The sequence below is a fragment of the Lepus europaeus genome, chromosome 8, assembly GCF_033115175.1.
Source record: "Lepus europaeus isolate LE1 chromosome 8, mLepTim1.pri, whole genome shotgun sequence".
NCBI classification, from domain to species: Eukaryota; Metazoa; Chordata; class Mammalia; order Lagomorpha; family Leporidae; genus Lepus; species Lepus europaeus.
Window position 1 is genome coordinate 71,790,604 of NC_084834.1, and position 20,437 is coordinate 71,811,040.

General features: G+C 37.5%; 1 protein-coding gene across 1 annotated transcript in view; it reads right to left on the bottom strand.

Moving 5' to 3' along the window:
• ARHGEF38 (Rho guanine nucleotide exchange factor 38) overlaps positions 1–20,437 on the bottom strand; it is a 137,850-nt gene that overhangs the window by 609 nt on the left and 116,804 nt on the right. Inside the window, exons 10-13 of the mRNA XM_062199132.1 lie at positions 19,990–20,304; positions 10,886–11,029; positions 9,887–10,085; positions 9,489–9,748 (exon numbers count right to left, since the gene is read on the bottom strand). Coding sequence (XP_062055116.1) covers positions 9,489–9,748; positions 9,887–10,085; positions 10,886–11,029; positions 19,990–20,304 — 918 coding nt within the window. The remainder of the gene's footprint in view (positions 1–9,488; positions 9,749–9,886; positions 10,086–10,885; positions 11,030–19,989; positions 20,305–20,437) is intronic.

The following is a 20,437-nucleotide window of genomic DNA, read 5'->3' on the forward strand; positions in this document are numbered from 1 at the left end:
CATCATACCAGTGAAGTCATTAAAAATTATGTTTTTGGAGACTAATAACATGGGAAATGCTTGGGATGAAATAGTGAGCACCCTCCACAAAAGGATATAAAACTAAATGTATAATGTAAGGGTAATATTATTTGGGTTCTTTTCAATAGTGGGATGATAGCCCTTTCTACTTCTTTATTCTTTTATTTTTCAAGTCTTTGACAATGTATTTAATTTTTGATCTTTTTAAATTAAGTGACCCAGAAGAAGGTAAAAAAATTTCAATCTCAGTAAATTTATTATTTCATTTCATTATTACTAGATATCAGAAACCCCCAACTATGTCCTGCTTAACTAGGCCATCTTTCAGTAAAATCATAAGATTGATAATGAGAGGTTTATCTATGATATAAGATTAAGTAATTGTTTAACAACATCTATTCATTCATGTAACCATAACTTATAAAGTACTACTGAGTGTCACATATTGTTTTACCAGGGACCTTATAACCCAGCTAGCAAAATAAAAATGTCAGCAAAGCAAAATCAATCAATCAATCAAACAAAAACATACCACCACCACCAACAACAAAAGTTCTACACATAGATGATCCATCAGTTAATTGTGACCTGGATTTTGAAAGAGGTAACTTTCATAAATTACAAAGTTGACAAGAGGTATTAACCTGTTACATTCAAAGATACAGGTGCCAAGTATGTAAAAATAGTATTAGGAAAAGGCAAACACATTAATTCTCTCAAAATTTAGGGTCTATGGATAAAGGTAACTATGAGAAGTGATTTCATTGAGCAGAAAAGAACTACTGAGCAGTGTTGGGAGTACTTTAAACTGTTATTTAAATCTTGAACTGTTATTTTACTTTCTATGAAATTCTGATTCTGTTGATTGATATACTGTCTTAGCAATTTGCATGAGTTGTTCCCTAGGGAAAAGAACCACACTGCTATGGTCTGAAGCTTTGTTATTTCCCCAAAATGTGTGTATTGAAATCGTAGTCCCCAAGATGATGGTATTGAGGTGCGGCCTTTGGTAGGTGATTAGGTCATGAGGGTGAAGCCCATATAAATAAGATTAGTTCCTTTATTTGTAAATGTCTCATGAGAGATCCCTCATCACTTCTACCTTGTAAGGACCTAGCAAGAAGGTGCTACCTCTGAACCAGAAAGTTGGCAGACAGCAAATATGCTAGTGTCGTGATGTTGAACTTCCAGCCTTCACAACTGTGAGAAATAAATTTTTGTTGCATTTATTAAAGCAGCCCAAGTGGACTAAAGCACAAATTTAAACTTTTCTCCACTGGTCACATCAAGATACATAGCAGGAATTCAAATATTTGTTGATTTGAAAGGCTTGAATATCACAAGAAAGACATATAAGAGACTTGTTAAACATAGGCTATTTTGAAATTTAAAAATATAAATAGATAAACAAAGAGGGAGGTGGAATAAATTCTTAATCAATGGTGTGGCTGCTATAATAATCACCTACTATAGAGTTCATGACAAGGTATATGCCAAATATGTTTTATCCCTAGTAATCTATGAGTCAACTCATGGAGAAGCAAACTACTGTTAACCATAGAGCTAACTGATTCATATTTTCTTGCTCTAACTCCTGTGCTTGGTCCATTTATCATAATGCTTTAGGAACCAAATTCTTGTCCTTGCAAGGATGGGCAAAGTAGATTCTCATGGAAATGGATGGGAGTCTAATGTGCAGTTGCTGCTGCCATTTTGCTGTTTACAAAAGGAAAACACTGAGTACATCCATTAGAGCAGGAGTGGGGAATCTGTTTTTGCAAAAGCTTTCAGGAATCTGATGTACTATAACACGTACGGTTGCAAAAATAATCTGTAAGGGACTGCATTAGCAGTTGCTAACCATCTTTTGTAATTTTATAAAAATGTGTGTGTTTTACCAATGTAGCTATAGATTTTTCAGTTTGTTGGATTTCCTATAATATACATTCCAAAATATTTGTGGTAGTCTTCCTCTTTAGCACAAATTCTCTCAAGGGGAATATGAAATGTTCTACCTAGATCTATTTGGTATGAAATTATAGTATACTGTGTAAAATATAAGCATTAAATATAGATTTTCATGAACTTATAAATTTAAAAGTACAAAATTATAACATACTTCCAATACTTTAAGTGAACTGCCAAAATGTATTTCAGATAAGCATTTTTCAGTTTTTATGTTAAATGGAAGCATACATTATATACTCAAAATATATTATATTATATACTGCTTTAAAGAGACAGTAGAATATTTCTCTTTAGTCCCTAAGTCTCTTAGCCTCTTTTTTTTTAAAGTGTTTTTGTCATTGTAATGTTTAGACTACAAGTTAGTTTTCAACCTACTCTGGATTTAAGAGCTAAAAGATTTATTATTATTTTTAATATTTTAGTTGTATTAGGTTGCACATTTCTAGCTTAAAATGTTAATATATGTTGATATAGACACATTAATTAAAATATTACTAAATTAAGCCATAATCATCTAATCCTTTTCTCTTTTTTGCTGACATTTACTAAAATACATTTTATTGGTTGCTTCTTTATATTTAGTAAAGCTCTGGCTCATTTTATGTACAATATTCTGTGCATACAATCTAGCTTTTCACAGCATTTACTTTTTTTAAATAACATTCTGTATTATTGACTCATTCCAAATTTATTACCCACTGTTTATCACTACAAGATCTTTCCCGGTGGTACCATTGCCAGTTCAGCATTCCTTTCTTCTATATTTGTGCACTTAATTTTTCTTCCCTTAGTGAGCCACATTACCTCTCTACACTGAATCTCATTTTATTGATTTCTTCCAAGTTCTCCAATTAACAACAAAAATCATAATATATTTTAATCTTCCTTTCTGAAACTAAAAAGCTACGAAACCAGCATTTACAATATTATATCATGTGTAATTTAGGAAGCCAAGATAGTTATATTGTATGAAAAATATTCAATCTTCTTCCTCATCCTCTAGGACCTAGCTTTCATGTTCTTCATTCCGCAGATACATGTTTTTATTACACAAGTAGTTTTAACAAAGAAACAATTTTAAAAAGATAAACCAAAACCATCGTCCCAAAAAAACCCACCCAACTGCTATTAATATCTTGTCCTTTCTTTCTCTCTTTCCTTCCTCCCACTAACCTACCTGAAGTAACAATGGAATTACAGTATATTTAATTTTTTAAATTTGTTTTGCACTTCAGAATATCTTTGAGGGCAGGCATTTAGCCTAATGGTTAAAATACCATTTAAGACATTCATGACCCATATCAGAGTCCCTAGGTTAGAAACCCTCTTCTATCTTCCAGTTGCAGACTTTTACTAATTCAGATACTCAGAGACAGTGGTGATGACCCAAGTAATAGAGCTCTGCCCACCCATGTGAGAGACATGGATTGAGTTATCTGCTCCCAGCTCCAGCTGGCCCAGTCCTTATCACTACAAGCATTTAGGGAGTGATCTAGTAAATGAGGGCTCTCGTTGGCACTCACGCACTCTCTCTGCCTCTCAAGTAAAGGAATATATTTTTAAATAATATTTTTAGAAACCTTTTTATATCAATGTATATCTCTAAAATATCATTAGAAAGACTACTTATACATTATCATACAGCCTACTAACTTGTCAAAGTGCTTCCTAAACAATGATATACTAGACATGTAACATCACCATTATAAGTAAAGCTAAAAAATGTGAAAATCAGGGGAGAGTGGCAAGATGGTGGAATAGGAAGGGAGCACACTATTAGTCCAGGGGAGAGACAGGTTAATAAAAGTGGAGATACTGCAGGGTCAAGGAAGAGTAGGGGAAGAAACAGCAGAGGAAACTTCTGGAACTAGTGATTCACAGTGGACCTGCGTGGAGAGCGTGGGAGCCCAAGTTCGGGACACCAGCAGCAGACTCAACGCACCAGCGCTAGAACGCGAGGTGAGCCGAACCTCAATAGCCCAAGACACCAGCGGGCAAGCGGAAAGAGGAGACTAGAGGGAACGAGGCTTGAAACTCCGTGGGGAAAAGTTCACCAGGCTAACTAGAAGAGAGAGAGGAAAAAAAAAAAAGTGACCGATACGGACACAAGTTTCTCTCTCTCCGCTCACCCCTCAAAGGCGAGCAAGACAAAGAGCAGGCACCATTTTGGACATACGTCATAAGCAGGGCAACCTCAGGTCTGCACCAGCCCAGTGGGAGACTGCAGGAGAATTGGAGCCCACACTGAGGGCAGCACAGATTCCATGTGTGGTCCTTGGGAAAGAGCTTCCAATCTCTGGCTCCTGTGGGTATATCATTTGCCTGCTAACTACCTCCAATTACATTCAGCTGTGCGGAATTACTTCCCTTTTGAATCAAAAAAAGAAAGAAAGAAAGAGAGATTTACCACACCTAACCTGGGAATGTCATCTTTGACACAGCCTCAACCCTGAGGAACCAAACACAGCTCTCAGTCCACACTCAAGCCTCTAAGGCTCCACCGAAAGCAGACAGTCCACTTAATATAGAGCCATAGTGTAACAAGAAAAAACACCACAGTAAAGAAACCAAATATCTCCAACATGCCAAACAACAAACGCAAAAACCGAGGTAACAAGAACAAGGAAGACACTATGACGCCCCCAAATGAAAAAGACACCCCAATTCAAGATTATGAAGATGATGAGATAGAAGCAATGCAAGAAGCAGATCTCAAAAAATTGATAAGAACATTAAGAAGTTCTAAAAACAAATTCTTGAACTACAGAAATCCTTAATGGACAAGATAGAAAATCTCTCTCGTGAAAATGAAATATTAAGGAGGAATCAAAATGAAATGAAACAACTAGTAGAACAAGAAACTGTGATAGTAACGAGAAATCATAATGAAATGAAGAATTCAATAGATCAAATGACAAACACATTAGAGAGCCTTAAAAAACAGCATGGGCGAAGCAGAAGAGAGAATATCAGACTTAGAAGACCGAGCACAGGAAAGTATACAGTCAAAATAAAGAGAAGAAGAAATTAGAAATCTAAAAAATATTGTCAGGAATCTACAGGATACTATTAAAAAACCCAACATTCAGGTTCTAGGAGTTCCTGAAGGCATGGAGAGGGAGAAAGGATTAGAAGGCATTTTCAGTGAGATACTAGCAGAAAATTTCCCAGGTTTGGAGAAGGACAGAGGCATCTTAGTACAGGAAGCTTATAGAACCCCTAATAAACATGACCAAAAGAGATCCTCACCACGACATGTTGTAATCAAACTCACCACAGTGAAACATAAAGAAAAGATCCTAAAATGTGCAAGAGAGAAACGTCAGATCACTCTTAGAGGATCTCCAATTAGACTCACAGCAGACTTCTTATCAGAAACCCTACAAGCTAGAAGGGAATGGCGAGACATAGCCCAGGTACTAAGAGAGAAAAACTGCCAGCCCAGAATACTATATCCTGCAAAGCTCTCATTTGTGAATGAAGGTGAAATTAAGACTTTTCATAGCAAACAGAAACTGAAAGAATTTGTTGCCACTCATCCTGCCCTGCAAAAGATGCTTAAAGATGTGTTACACACAGAAACACAGAAACATGGTCACCAATATGAAAGAAGGTAAAGGAAGGAAACCTCACAGCAAAAGATCACTGGAAGCTCAATTTCTCTTTGACATAGAATTAAACTCTGATGCTCTGTTAAAGCAATGTGTTAAAGTAATCTATTATGTTCTCTTGATGTCTGTTAAATTCTAATTGTTCAAAAACTGCTGAATTTTTATTAAGAGCTATGGGTTATTTAAATATGTGCTTTTTTCAAAAATTTGAATAATCACCTTGTAACAATGATCAAATTTGGTCTATGTTATGTCATGATTTTAAGGAATCTTATTTCAACCAGATATTTTGGATTTTGAGCCTTCTTGGCATTCTTGACAGGCATTCAAAAAATCAAAGTTTCAAACAATCTGGTCTCTAAAATTTCCAGTAAATCCTGGACTTTGGTTTTTCCAGTTTGGGCCCAACTGAAAAAATCGAAGGACCTATGTCTCTCATCTTATAGAGACACCAACTAATCAGTCTATTTGGAGTATATTAGAAGGACTGTCAAGATGTGATGTGGTACCAGACTTTAAGTTTCTATAATGGAAAATGCTATTAATACAAATGTTTGAGAATTAAAAAGTCTAATGATCTGTGTTACTAGACATGATAGTTATCTTAATGAGAAAGCCCCAGAGGCCTAAAGAGTTAAATACTTGTAAAATCCTACAGGTGCTTTCAAAAATACTGTGAAGTAAGCAAGTGCCTCTTGTTGGTTGATGAGTTTATAATTTTAAACATGGCGACTTAAAGTCTTTTGTCATCCACAGTTATATATGATTTGCTGCTCATAAAACTAAAGCGTTGTTGGTTCTGTGTTTAGCTGTCCTCCTATAGGTTCCTATGGACTTTTTCCAGCCACTTCTATTGTATTCAGTACTTTGGGATGGCTCTGTAAACAGATGAAGCCAATAATGTATTAACAGTACCACCTGAGAGAAAGTATGGTTAACTGAGGTTACTAAAAACAAAAAAGCAATTCAAATCAATTGGCAATCTACAAAAAGAGTTAAAGATTTTAAAAGCTATTATTAAAATTGCTATATTGGTCTACTATGCTATGTTATATGTGTGTACATATTGTATGTCCACATGGGGAAATTTTATTAAGAGTTTTATTTTAAATGGCTTATAGATAAGATTGTCCATAAATTTAAGCTGCTAAAATCAAAGATACATTTTAATTTGTGTGACCTGAATCTGTGTATCATGTTTTAAACTTGTTGGTAGAAAGAAACTAAAAACATTTTATATGGTTGTGCTTAAGTTTACTGGTTAAACAAACTATACCATGTTGGATATTTAAGAGGTGTTTTCAAATACATGATTCTTAAAATTTATAGAAGGCATTGGACCTTCTGGTAAATGTTTTCTTAAGTTGTTATCTAATGGTTGAAACTGTTTGCTAAGTATTCATGTGATATTGCTATTGTCAGCAAGCGATCTAGGACTTGCTCCCTCATTTCTCTATTCTAAGCCCAACTTGTTCTTTCATTTCTCTATTCTCTTCAAGGTAGGAAACTAATTCTATTATGAAGGAATCTGTAGGATGCACAATTTAATCTTTAGACCTTATAAAAGAGATGGCTAACATTTTTCTGTAATAGCATAACCAAAGTAAGAACTTAAATAATAATCTCATAGCTAGATTCTCTTCGCCATCAGCGAAGTATACAGTAAGTAGAAAAAACCCTTTCAGACCAAAGGGAAAGAAAGTTTTAAAGTGAGAATATAATTTTCCTCATGGGCATTGTCTACCTTAGAAAAACTACTACAGAACATGCCTGTGACTATAGACTTGTAGTTCAGGCCACCGAAGATTAGAGATGGGATACGGGCACTCCCTTGACTTGCATCCTCTGGTCTGCTTTAACACAAACCAGGAGGAAAAGAAAGCTAGGCATCAGAAGCAATGGGTGGCAGGCCTATTAATGGCTGATCTGTACAGTGATATGCCCTCAAGGAGACCCAACAGGCCAGTCCACTGCAGTGGCTTTCAATGTGGTAAGCCTGGGCTTCAGCAGAAGTCAGCTTGTGAAGAGCCCTGGCAGCTCTGCCAAGAGTTGGATCACTGGAAATGGACCTGCCCTGGAGTCGAAGGATGCCCAGGTCAGAGCCACAGATCTTATTGGCTCTAAGCTGAAAAGCCCTTCACTCAGACCACTGCAGCTGAGGGGATGGTCAAGTAGGGTCAGCAACATTGCAGGCAGAACTGTAAATTTCTTGTTAGAGATGCCACCTGCCTTTACCTGGCCAGCTCTCCTCCCAGGCCAGCTAAGTAATGAAAGTCAACAGAGTGCCTTCCCCTAGGAGGTTCACACCTCCCTTAGGATATACCCCATGTGAAGAGATAGATAGGTCTGGGCCTCTTAACTTACAAGGCCTAAAGCCCACCAGATTATTATCAAACCCCTTCTATCAGGTTCTATTTGCCTCTCAATCAGAAAACTTAATTGTAGCTTAGACAGCACCTTTCTTAGCTCCTCTAATAATGACTCTGTCCTTTGTTCTAGGCCCTGTCTAGCGTACTTGGGCCTCATTCCTTTGTAATCATAACCTCTACTCTACCACCAATGGCTCTACTCCCAACCTGTGTGTACTGATGGTCCTCTTCCCCACTTAATGCTGTATAATTGTTCAAACCTGGTAAATGCCACTCTTAGGATCATTGGTTACTATCCTCACTCTGTCTTTTATGACCTTGTCTAAATATGATCAGAGTCGGCAAACTTGGAAGGCTTCCATAGCCTTGGCAACTCATGACGACAGCTTGGGTGGTTACTGGCGCCATAAACTAGAGTGTGAATTTGTTGGGTCAACAACAGGAGTCACTGCGCACTTGCTCCTCATGTGGGATCTCTGTCCTTAATGTGCTGTACATTTTGATTTAATGCTATAACTAGTACTCAAACAGTATGTTTCACTTTGTGTTTCTATGTGGGTGCAAACTGTTGAAATCTTTATACTAAATTGATCTTCTGTATATAAAGAGAATTGAAAATGAATCTTGATGCAAATGGAAGGGGAGAGGGAGCGGGAGAGGGGAGGGTTGCGGGTGGGAGGGAAGTTATGGGGGGGGGGAAGCCATTGTAATCCATAAGGTGTACACTGGAAATTTATATTCATTAAATAAAAGTTTAAAAAAATGTGAAAATCAAGGACTAGACCATGACCTTTAGATTGGTAACAAAATAGCTAACTTCTTGGAAGTCAAAAATTCTGTTTTCAGTGTTATTTATATGGAAAGAGAAAAGAGTACTCGGCCGGCGCCACGGCTCAGTAGGCTAATCCTCCGCCTTGCGGCGCTGGCAAACCGGGTTCTAGTCCCGGTCGGGGCACCGATCCTGTCCCGGTTGCCCCTCTTCCAGGCCAGCTCTCTGCTGTGGCCAGGGAGTGCAGTGGAGGATGGCCCAAGTGCTTGGGCCCTGCACCCCATGGGAGACCAGGATAAACACCTGGCTCCTGCCATCGGATCAGCGTGGTGCGCCGGCCGCAGCACGCTACCGCGGCGGCCATTGGAGGGTGAACCAACGGCAAAAGGAAGACCTTTCTCTCTGTCTCTCTCACTGTCCACTCAGCCTGTCAAAAAAAAAAAAAAAAAAAAAAAAAAAGAAAAGAGTACTCATTCTCAGATATTGAACTGTCTTCTAAAACTGGGGTTGGGTTTATTCATTATTAAATCTGATCCTTTTTAAGAAGTGCCAAGTACAACATTCTGCTTGCCAAACAAGGTATATAAAATACTGTAGTAGGCAAAGTCCTCAGATGGAATCCGAGATTCCTATGCCCTGTTTTGCAAGTCCTGTATAATCAAAAATAGAGTGTAGATAGAGATTTTTTTTTCATGATTTAATCAGCCAAGTTTTTTTTTTTTTTTTTTAGTTCAAAGTTCAAATTCTTACCTGTTCATCCACTTCTTGAAAACTGTCAACATCAGTGTCGTTTGTTTCAAACTTTCCACAAATGCCACTAAGAGATGAGCTGCTATCACTTACGCTCCCTTCTGGGGTGCCTGTGACACTGTCACTAGCTGGTCTTGAAGACACAAAGAGGCTGATGTTATCAAAGTCATCATCACAGAACCTGTTCTCAGAATCCGCCTTCTGCCCTTTTGCTGGGTTGTAGGGTTTTAGGAAGGAGGAATACACATATCCTTTTACAACTGGATAGGAAATAAAAAGAAACAAGAACCAAAGTCATGTGTATCTCTTTCCCCAACATGTGTGTTTAGAGAAGCACACAAAAGCCCCCTGGGAAAATCTCAACCTAAAGAGGGTGGTAGTTCTGGAAATCAACTTACTTCCTGTGTCAACAAGCCATCTGCTAGTACTCCCCAAGGGATCTTTCTGTTCCATCACAGCCACCAACTCTCCTTCCAGAAGATTGATGTCATACTCTTGTGTAGCATTGCACTTGCGCTTAGCTTGGTAGAGTTCCCCTGCAGTGTATGTGGATAGAAGCTTGGAGCGGTGAATGTCAGTTTGCCGTGGCACTTCTGGCTGGAAGTAAGAAGTTTTTATTTAGATAAATATATAATAAAATCTTCATTGAGTTGATAAATATTTACTTATAATGTAGAAGTCATGTGCTGATTTGGCATTATTTCAAGGCCAAGGCTTAGATCAGCCTTTCATTGTTAAGTATAGAGCTGAGTTATTCAATGGGAAAATTCTCTAGTAAGCACATGAGGGCAGTGTTGTAGAGAAGAAAGAAAATTCAGCTGATGATAAGAAGATAGAGGTTCTAATCTCTGTTGAATGCCAAACAACATTTCAACCCTGCCATTTTACAGTCAATCCCTGGCATATTAAGCTAATATTAAGCTAACTAATGTTTAGTTAAGTAAATTATATGTGTGCATGTTTTTTTTTTTTCTAGGAAATGGTAAGCTAGGCAGGAAGGAGTCAAGAGACATAGACTCCATCCCAGTGCTAACACTAAATGACTTGAGAAAATCACTTTATTCTTAGAACCTGGAGTGCCTTATCTTGCAAACTAAAATGTGGTTCTATATTATTTATCCCCATAAAATCCTATCTTAAAATATATATTTTGAGTACTTATCTTTTGTCAGTGACCAACTTAGGCACTTTGGTGATACATCATGTACAAAACAGATTTTAAAAAATGCATATCTTATGGAGCTTGTAGTGTAAGGCTAGAAAATAGTTAAGAAAATCTATGCATAATAAGTAGATTATAACATATTAGAATGAGATAAGTGATGAGAAAATAATATAATATGATTTAGACAAGGCAAATAAATATTTATCATTGTCATAAATGCTGCCAAACTCACCAGACTCTGCACAGGCTTCTTTTTTTCAAAACTAAGTTTCCTCTCAATAAATGTCACACTGTTGTCCTTCACAAAATTCATATTTTGCACCTCCTCTAATATTCGGCTCTGAATCTCAGAGATGCTTGAGACCAATAGGGGCACCTAAGGTGGAAATGATAAAGCATTGTTTCCAGATCACTAGATAACTACTTAGTATTGAATTTACTACAATTGTGATTAGTAGTTTTTAAAAGGTTTAAAATAGCTCCACAGCAAAAAATTAAAGCAACTTGAGAGTTTCAGATAAAGATACTCTAATTTTCTATATCTGGAAACCACAGTAAAATGATAGCAATAACTTTTTAAGGGTTCAAGCCTAAATAAAAGAAGAACAGAAGAGGCAAAATAGCAATAAAGTGTTGGAACAAAGGCTTAGAAATCAATAGCCACTGCCGTGCAGTGAAGCAGGAGAGTGACAGGGGGAAAGAAGCTAAAACAAGAAGCATGGATTAAGAGACTCTGCTGGTTTTAAAATAAATCAGAAAATTCTTTGATGTGTTCCTCCTCAATAAATGGAGTCTATGTTTCCACCCCTCACATCTGGGTAAGTTCTTATGATGGACTCAATGAATAGAACAATGGAAGTGATGCTGTCTTTGTAGATTTGGTTAAGTAAGATCATAGAGTTTCTGTCGCTTTCTCTTGGGACACCCACTCTGAGAGCTTTTAGCCACCATGGAAGAAATCTAACTATACTATGTGCCGCCATATAAAGAGACAATATTGAAATATGAGCGAGAGAGACAGAGAGAGAGAGAAAGAAAATGAAAATGAATAAGAATGTCATATCTTTGGAGCCCCAGCTATTCCAGCTCTCAACTATTTGAGTCTTCTATCATCATTATCCATCATCAACCTGAGATGTGGAGCTGAGGCAGACTCCCGTTCCAACTATTAGCTAACTATAACCTTACTAGAAACTGAGAAAGGCCAACATGAACCCAATGAAACCCTAAAACCATTAGAGACAGTACGAAGTGACTCTTGGTTGTTTCATACCACCATGTTTGTGTATTCATTTGGATCCCTATAGCCTTTCTCCATTTCAGTGACGCTGAATGATGATCTCATCCCTAACTTTGCAGAAGATAAAGTTTTCTTATCTGCAAATAGTAAGACAGAGAATCTCTAGACTGGGAAACACAAACAGGGTTGAGGTGCCAATAAGGGAATGAATGTACCCTGTACCCTGAACCATCTCCCCCTACCTCAAGCCAGGCCTAGAAATCAGACTTTTACCATCCAGTCTGAAGATTTGAATAATTTTCTCTGAATATTCTAGCCAGCCCAAGAGGAAAGACCTAAAAATGCTATCATCAGAGGTTCCCAAATGAAATGATAGTTAGATTATATAATAGAGAAACTCTAAATGTTCACCTCCTAACTAGGTGCTCTAAGCTACCAATTAGTCCTCAACTATTTTTTCAGTGGTAACTGATTAAGAATATCAGATATACCAGGTATGTCTTTAGCATGAGAAAAGCTAAAAAAAAAAAAGCAACATGTCTTAACTTTAAGAAAACAAAACAAGCCCTTGGAAATTAAAATTATGAGAGCAGAAATAAAAATAAAATATTAGAGATTAAAATGGGGAAAAAGGAAGTAGAGCAAACTGGTAAAGAGATATAAAATAAGTGGGAAAAATAAACTAAGGAACAACCCAGAAGATCCAGGAAAAGAAAAAGATAAAGGAAGAGAGAAATTTTAAATATTCAAATATTCTGAAAGTAAAGACAAATTTTCAGGTTTCAAGGATCCTGCCAGGTGTACAACAAACCAACATACATCATCATTAAATTTCAAACTGATAGGTACAAGGATGAAATCCTGTAAGTTTCCAGGATTATGAAGGGAGAAGTACATACAAATAATTAAGAATCAAAATGGACTTCAAAGTTCTCAACAGAAACATTGGGAGCTACATGACAAAATAACAGAATGCCTTCAGATTTAGAAGGAACTGAGAATTCTACATCCAGCCAAATTATCAAGTAAGTGTGATGATATTATAAAGACATTTTCAGTTACTCACAGCATCAAAATATTTACTTCCTAATCATTCTTTCTCAAGGGAGTACTAAAAAATATGCTCTGGCCACAATAACAGCATAAAGTAATTAAGAAGTCAAAATGGAGGCCGGTGCCGTGGCTAAATAGGTTAATCCTCCACCTGCGGCGCCAGCACACTGGGTTCTAGTTCCAGTCAGGGCGCCGGATTCTGTCCCGGTTGCCCCTCTTCCAGGCCAGCTCTGTGCTGTGGCCAGGGAGTGCAGTGGAGGATGGCCCAGGCCCTTGGGCCCTGCACCCACATGGGAGACCAGGAGAAGCACCTGGCTCCTCGCTTCGGATCAGCGCGGTGTGCCGGCCGTAGAGCACCTGCCACAGCGGCCATTGGAGGGTGAACCAACGGTAAAGGAAGACCTTTCTCTCTGTCTCTCTCTCACTGTCCACTCTGCCTGTCAGGAAAAAAAAAAGTCAATATGGGATAAGGAAATAAATGAGATCCACATAGAAGAGAGGTGAGGAATGATGATGAAGTGTGATCCCAGGATTACAGTTAGTTATCACATAAACAAGCAACCAGGTCAGATTGGAATGAGTTGGAGAAAGCTCTGGAAGAGATGCCTTCAAGAAGACACAACTGATAGACCAGCTCATACACTGGAAAGTCTTACAAGACAATTTATTCAATTGATGGATAAAGTTAGGCAAGGGGAAATTAAGGTATTGATAAAAGAAATACCCATTACTAATGTCAAGGAAAACCAAAGCTGTTGATGAAAGAAAAAGTAATCTGTATTTTATGTGTCTCAGATCTAATCAGCATTCACTTTGTGTGCTGGCTATCTATTTTCTTCAAACTCATCTGCTTCCTTTTCCTTCTTGTACTCTGGGAGGCTGATCAACATAGAATGAATCAAGTACTTCTTTGCTCTGTGGCTTTCAGATAGGTTCAATCAAGGAGGAAGGCCCATAGGAAATTAGAATAAGGAAGGAAAATGAGATAATGATATTTATTTCCTGAGTTTCCTTTCTGTAGTATTGACTAAAAGGCATGGCTTCCATCAGGTCACCCTCTCCATACACCTCTAAGAGTAGTCTTGTAACCACTCCTTCACCTTATTCCTTTCAATCTACAGTAATCTCCTCTCTTTGACTGCCCTGTGGGGCTGGGTATTGTTACTAAAGCATTTCCCATGCTTGCAGTAATTCCAAATATACTTACTATTTATAAATAGACTTTATTAAATTTTTCTCCAAATGTTCAATTTGAGTATGTTAAATTTTGCCTACTGGAATCATGACTGATAGGCAAATCAAGAAATATCTAAACACTGACTATGAACTCACCAAGTATACTGGAGATAGCATAAAAAGAATATGAATATATATATATATATATATATATATATATATATATATAGTGAGGGCATAGAGAGGAGAGAGCTAAATCCTCATTTTTCATAGTGCAATGTTTCATGCCTAATATTGAAAAATAATGAAATGACCACATGAGTCTTATTTTAAAATTCTAAAACAAACCACCCAAAAGTCAAAAAAAATTTGTCTCTGAGAAAGAAGAAATAGAGAGAAGGGAATGATGACAGCTGTTTTTCTTAACTAAGCCTGAATAACCAATTAATCTTTAACTACTATGTATGCAAAACTGATTAAAAATTAAAAATAAAATCAGGGCTTTGGATTTCTAAAAAAATTTAAAAATAGCATTAGCAAATGATACAACAATGCCACTTTATGAATATATATCCAAAATCATTCACATCAGGATCTTCAAGTGATAGTCCCATGGTCATAACAGCATTATTCATAATTGGAAAGAGATAAAACAACCCAAATGTCCATTGACACATTAATGGATCAACAAAATGTGGTATACTTATAATGGGATCTCATTCAAACTTTGAAAGGAAGGAAATCCTGTCACATGTTTCAGCATGGATGACCTTTAAGTTCACAATGCTAAGTCAAATAAGTGGGTAAAAGAGACAAACACCATATGATTCTACTTACAGGAGATATTTAGAGTACTCCAATTCATAGAAATATAAAGTGAAATGATTACAAGGGAATAGGGATGGAGAAAATGGAGATTCACTTGCTTTATTGTACAATGTGAAAACATTCTAGATACTTGCTGCACAACAAGATAAATATATTTAACACTACTGAACTATAGTTAAAAATGGTAATGTTGATAAACTTTGTTATTTTTTACAAAAATTGAAAATGAAAAATTAGATACTATTATTCTCGCTTTATTCACATGAGAAAATGGAGAAGTAAAGGGATAAATTAATTTTTCCAAGGTAATATGGTGATGAGTAGGCATTAGTTAAGGCACTCTAGTTCCACAGTCTATTCTCTAATCACTTCAATTTTGTGTTTCATGAATGTGTGTGTGTGTGTGTACTATATATAACTATTTAATGATATGTAACTAGGAGTAATTTATATAGCATGATGTTACCATTGAGAAACTGTGGAAGTTGTATACAAGATCTCCGTATTATTTCTTATAACTATGTATCTCTATAATTGCCTCAAAATGAAAAGCTTAAATATATATAGCACATATATAGAATGAAAAATATTTTTCTACCTTTAAACATGAGTAATTTCTTATTAAAATTTTTTTGAGAGAAAAAACCCTCATCTTCTAGTTCACTCCCCAAGGGTCCATAATGGCCAGGGCTGGAGCAAAGAACCAGAAATATAATTCAGGTCTCCCAGATGGATGGTAGGAACTCAATTACTTATGCCTTCACTGTTGCCTCCAGAGATCTGCTGAAAGAAGCTGAAGTCAGGAGCCAGACAACTGAACCCAGGTACTCCTGTGTGGTATGTGCTACACTAAATACCCACTCTCAGACCATTAGTAATTTCTAAAAATCAAAGTATCTCTTTGGTCCTATTCTACTATGGGATTGCAATGTGAAATATATTTTGATAAATTTTGAAATAAACTAAAGACAGTTTTAACAATTCTGTGAGTCAAAGTGCTGATCAAAAATACCTAAAATAACACTTTTCTGACGAGGGAATTCTTGCCAAAGCTCAACTTTGTTGTGAACTTACAGATTAGCTTTCTACCATGACCTCAGAGTGAATTATCCAGAGAAACTACAAATTAGTCAATTTCATTGAGGAGATATTAACAACTATGAGAAATAACATTTTTAATAAATAGTGTTGGCACAACCGGATAGCCATTGGAAAAAGTTGCTTCTATACTTCACTTAGTGAACCAAGCTAAAATCTACATGGATCAAAGATTTACATAAAAATATAAAACCAGATAATACCAACTTGGGATGCCTGTATCCCATTTCAGAGAGCCCGAGCCTCAGTCATAGCTCTACTCCTGATTTCAGTTTCCTGGTAATGCAGATCTTGGGAGGTAGCAGTGATTACCCAAGTCATTCGGTCCCTGCCACCTATGGGAGAGAGCTGGATTGAGTTTTTAGCTCCTGGCTTCAGCATCCGCAGCCATTACAGGCATTTGGGTAATGGTACAGGGTTGGGGGATCTTTGTCTCTGTCTCTCTCTGCCTTTCAAATAAATAAAAATAATAAAAACATTTTAAAATATGGAATCATAAATATACTACAGGAATCATAGGCAAATTCACTTGGAGCTTCAAAGTGTGGAAGTCTTTGCTAAGATTCAAATTCTGGAAACTGTAAAATGGTATTGATAAATTTGACCACATTTAAAATTTTTGCATGATAAAACTATCACAGAGTCAAAGACAAAAGGAAAACTGAAAAGAATATTAAAACAAACAAAAAGCTCATCCCCCTGGTATAGCATATTGCTTGTAGAAATTGATGGAAAAAGAAAGCAAGAACCCATAAAAAAAGGCAAAAAAAAAAAAAAATGAAGTTAACTCCCAGAAAGAGAAATATAAATAATCTCAATCATGTGATGATTCCAACCTAATAATTAGAGAGAGGGCTAATCCTCTGCCTTGTGGCGCCGGCACACTGGGTTCTAGTCCCGGTCGGGGCACCGGATTCTGTCCCGGTTGCCCCTCTTTCAGGCCAGCTCTCTGCTGTGGCCAGGGAGTGTAGTGGAGGATGGCCCAGGCCTTTGGGCCCTGCACCCACATGGGAGACCAGGATAGGCACCTGGCTCCTGCCATTGGATCAGCGCGGTGCGCTGGCCGCAGTGCGCTGGCCGCAGCAGCCATTGGAGGGTGAACCAATGGCAAAAGAAGACCTTTCTCTCTGTCTCTCTCTCTCACTGTCCACTCTGCCTGTCAAAAAATAAAAAAATTAAAAAAGAGTAAAAAAAAAATTACATTGGAAAACCACTTCATTGGCAAAAGTCAAAAGAAACAAAGATTGTCACATGTTTCAGATGAGAGTACAAAATGCTACAAACATTGAGGAGGAAATCTAGCAATACATAGCAAATTTATATATATATGTATCATTATCCTTTGACTCAGAGATACTACTTCTAGAAATCTGTCCTAAAATACATCTGCCTACAAATAAAATAACACTGGCATAATTTTTAATGGAAAAGATTGGAATTAGTCCAAATATACATAAATAGTTACAGATTAATATACAAAAATACATATTATATTATTCCACTCATATGAAGTTCCAAATAATATAGGGTGATACTCATACAGGTCAGGAAAATGATTAGAGACTGAAGTCTGGGTCTGGTCATGACTATTATGTGGTACTAGAAAAGGCTTATATGTTGATTTATATTGAAATGGAAATACTGATTGATACGCATAGTTCATACTGGTATACTATACTGTATATAAGTTTTACCTAAATTTTGGAAGTTTAAAATAGGATGCCAATCAAGGAAATGCAAATTAAAACCATGTGATATCACTTAACACCCACTAGGATGGTTATAATGGAAAATACAGAAACATAGAGTAATTAGAATGCTCAGTCATTACTGCTGAGAAGGTAATGGAGAGCAGCCACATTGGAGAACAGTCTGGATGTGCTTCAGAAGGCTAAACGTTGAGTTAGAATCCAGCAGTTCTACTCTTAGATATATAAGCAAGAAAAATGGAAAAATACATTTACTAAAATTAAGTTGTTCACAGCAGCACTATTTGTAATAACCAACAAGTGAAAATGACCTGTGCATATCTACTAATATGGGATATCCATACAGTGTGATATTATTTGTCAATAAAAAAGAATGAAGCACAGAAACATGCTTTAACATGGATGAATCTTGTAACTTTATGCTAAGTGAAAAAAGCCATTCACAATATATAACATATTGTATTATTTCATTTGTACACAATGTCAAAAGTAGGCCAATCTGTAGGGATGTGAAGTTGAGTGGGAGTAGTCTAGGACTGGGGATGGTGGGTGGGGCGGAATGTAGAGCATTGCTAGGGGTACAGAGTTTCTTTTGGGATTGATGACAATGTTCCAAACTTGACTGTGGTGATGATTTCCCATCTCTTGGAAATATACTAACAGTCACTGAGTTATATACTTTAAATGAAAGGAATATGTGCTGTGTTAATTCTATTACAATAAAGTTGTTAGCCAAAAGCTAGGGGGCTGGTTGTACAGTATTGTACAGCCATGCAGCACAATGTGAAATTTTCCTAGGTCCTGACATGGAAGCAATCCCAGAATATACTGCTAAAAATTAAGTTGGATAATGGTATATATTGTACTCATACTTTTTGATTAGAAAAATAAATTCTCATTTACTTTTTTTGGCATGATGACACTAAATGGATAGAATAAACTATAATAAAAGTGGGGGTAAGATTGGGAATGTTGGGGGACAGGTATGAATATGAGACTGCTTGGCCCTTTTTATATGGTTTTGACTTTTGAGCCATGTAAATATAGCATTTGTTATTACAATATGAGCTCAGAGTAACTAAATATACAATAGAAAATAAAGTTGGGACCATTAATTCATTGAATAGCTAAGCAGCTGAATGAGAACTAGTACACTTGATAAAAAGGACCACAAAGACCAAGTTGATTTTTAAAATTTTGATATAAGGTTGTAAATATCTTTGTTCTTCATCAGGAAAATAATTATAAAATCATATCCTAATGGAGGCTAGGGCCAAGGTATATACAAACGTGCACACACACACATTTCTCTTCGTTGGAGGAAAATAAAAGCAAAATAGAATGATTTGACAGTTACCCTGTTTCTGTATCACTCTGAGAAGGCCTGCTTTTTAGAACCATGTCTTAGATAGCCATGGTTAACATCTAAGAACTGTTGATTGGAAAGGAATATAAAATATTAATTGATAAGCTTCAATGAAGCTTCAGGCAGATGGCACAAAGCTGAAAGTTGTTTGGTATTTTAAAAGGAATCTCCAATAAAGAATTACACATGTGGGGCCAGCACTGTGGCTCAGTGGGTTAACACCCTGGCCTGAAGCACCGGCATCCCATATGGGCACTAGTTCGAGACCCGGCTGTTCCACTTCTGATCCAGCTCTCTGCTATGGCCTGGGAAAGCAGTGGAAGATGGTCCAAGTCCTTGGGCCCCTGCACTCGTGTGGGAGACCTGGAGGAGGCTACTGGCTCCTGGCTTCAGATTGGCACAGCTCCAGCCGTTGCGGCCATCTGGGGAGTAAACCAGTGGATGGAAGACTCTCTCTCTCTCTCTCTCTCTCCTCTCTCTCTCTCCTCTCTCTCTCTCTCTCTCTGCCTCACCTCTCTCTCTCTTTGCCTCACCTCTCTCTTTGCCTCACCTCTCTCTGTGTAACTCTGACTTTCAAATAAGATAAAATAAATCTTAAAAAAAAATCGTCTAGAACTACTGGGAAAAATAAATGTGATTCAAAAAAAGAGAATTACACATGTATGTCACAGTAAACCCGAACTAGCAAACTGTCTTTCTCCCATGGAAGAAAGAAAGAAAGGGCAGAAGACCACCTGACTGATTTAGTTAAATTACACCACACCTTACACTCACAGGTGCACACTCTGAACAGGGCTTGCTTTGCATGGGTGTGGTTTCTAGCAGACCCAGGAGGCCTTGTAGCTGCGTGCTGCTTCTGTGCTTACCGGCACCACCGTGGAGTAAGCCTGCTGTGCCGTGAGCATCAGGTCCCTGAGCAGGGTGATGAAACTGCACAGACAGTTCAACAGAATCTTCCGAGAAGCTTGGTTGAACACCTGGAGCTCTTCTACAAGCTGGGCATTGAGGGCCTCATATTCCTTTTTGGCCAGATCTGACTCATCTCCTCCTGCTGACCGCTGCAGGTAGCTATTGTAGTCGAGCAGTTTGTCATAGCGTTTCTGAATGAGTTTCAGAGGCCCCGGGAAAAGGGACAGCAGAGCAGATAGGGGGCTCAGGACGAGTCTCTGTAAGTGAGCTGTCTGCCAAAAGAAAAAGGGATACTGTTAGAGAGAGGAACAGCCCACACCATCTCCAGCGCAGTGATCAGTAGGCTCATCTCCTTCATGCAAGAGTGCCAGGAACACAGGAAGCATCTAGCCAAGTTAAAAGGGG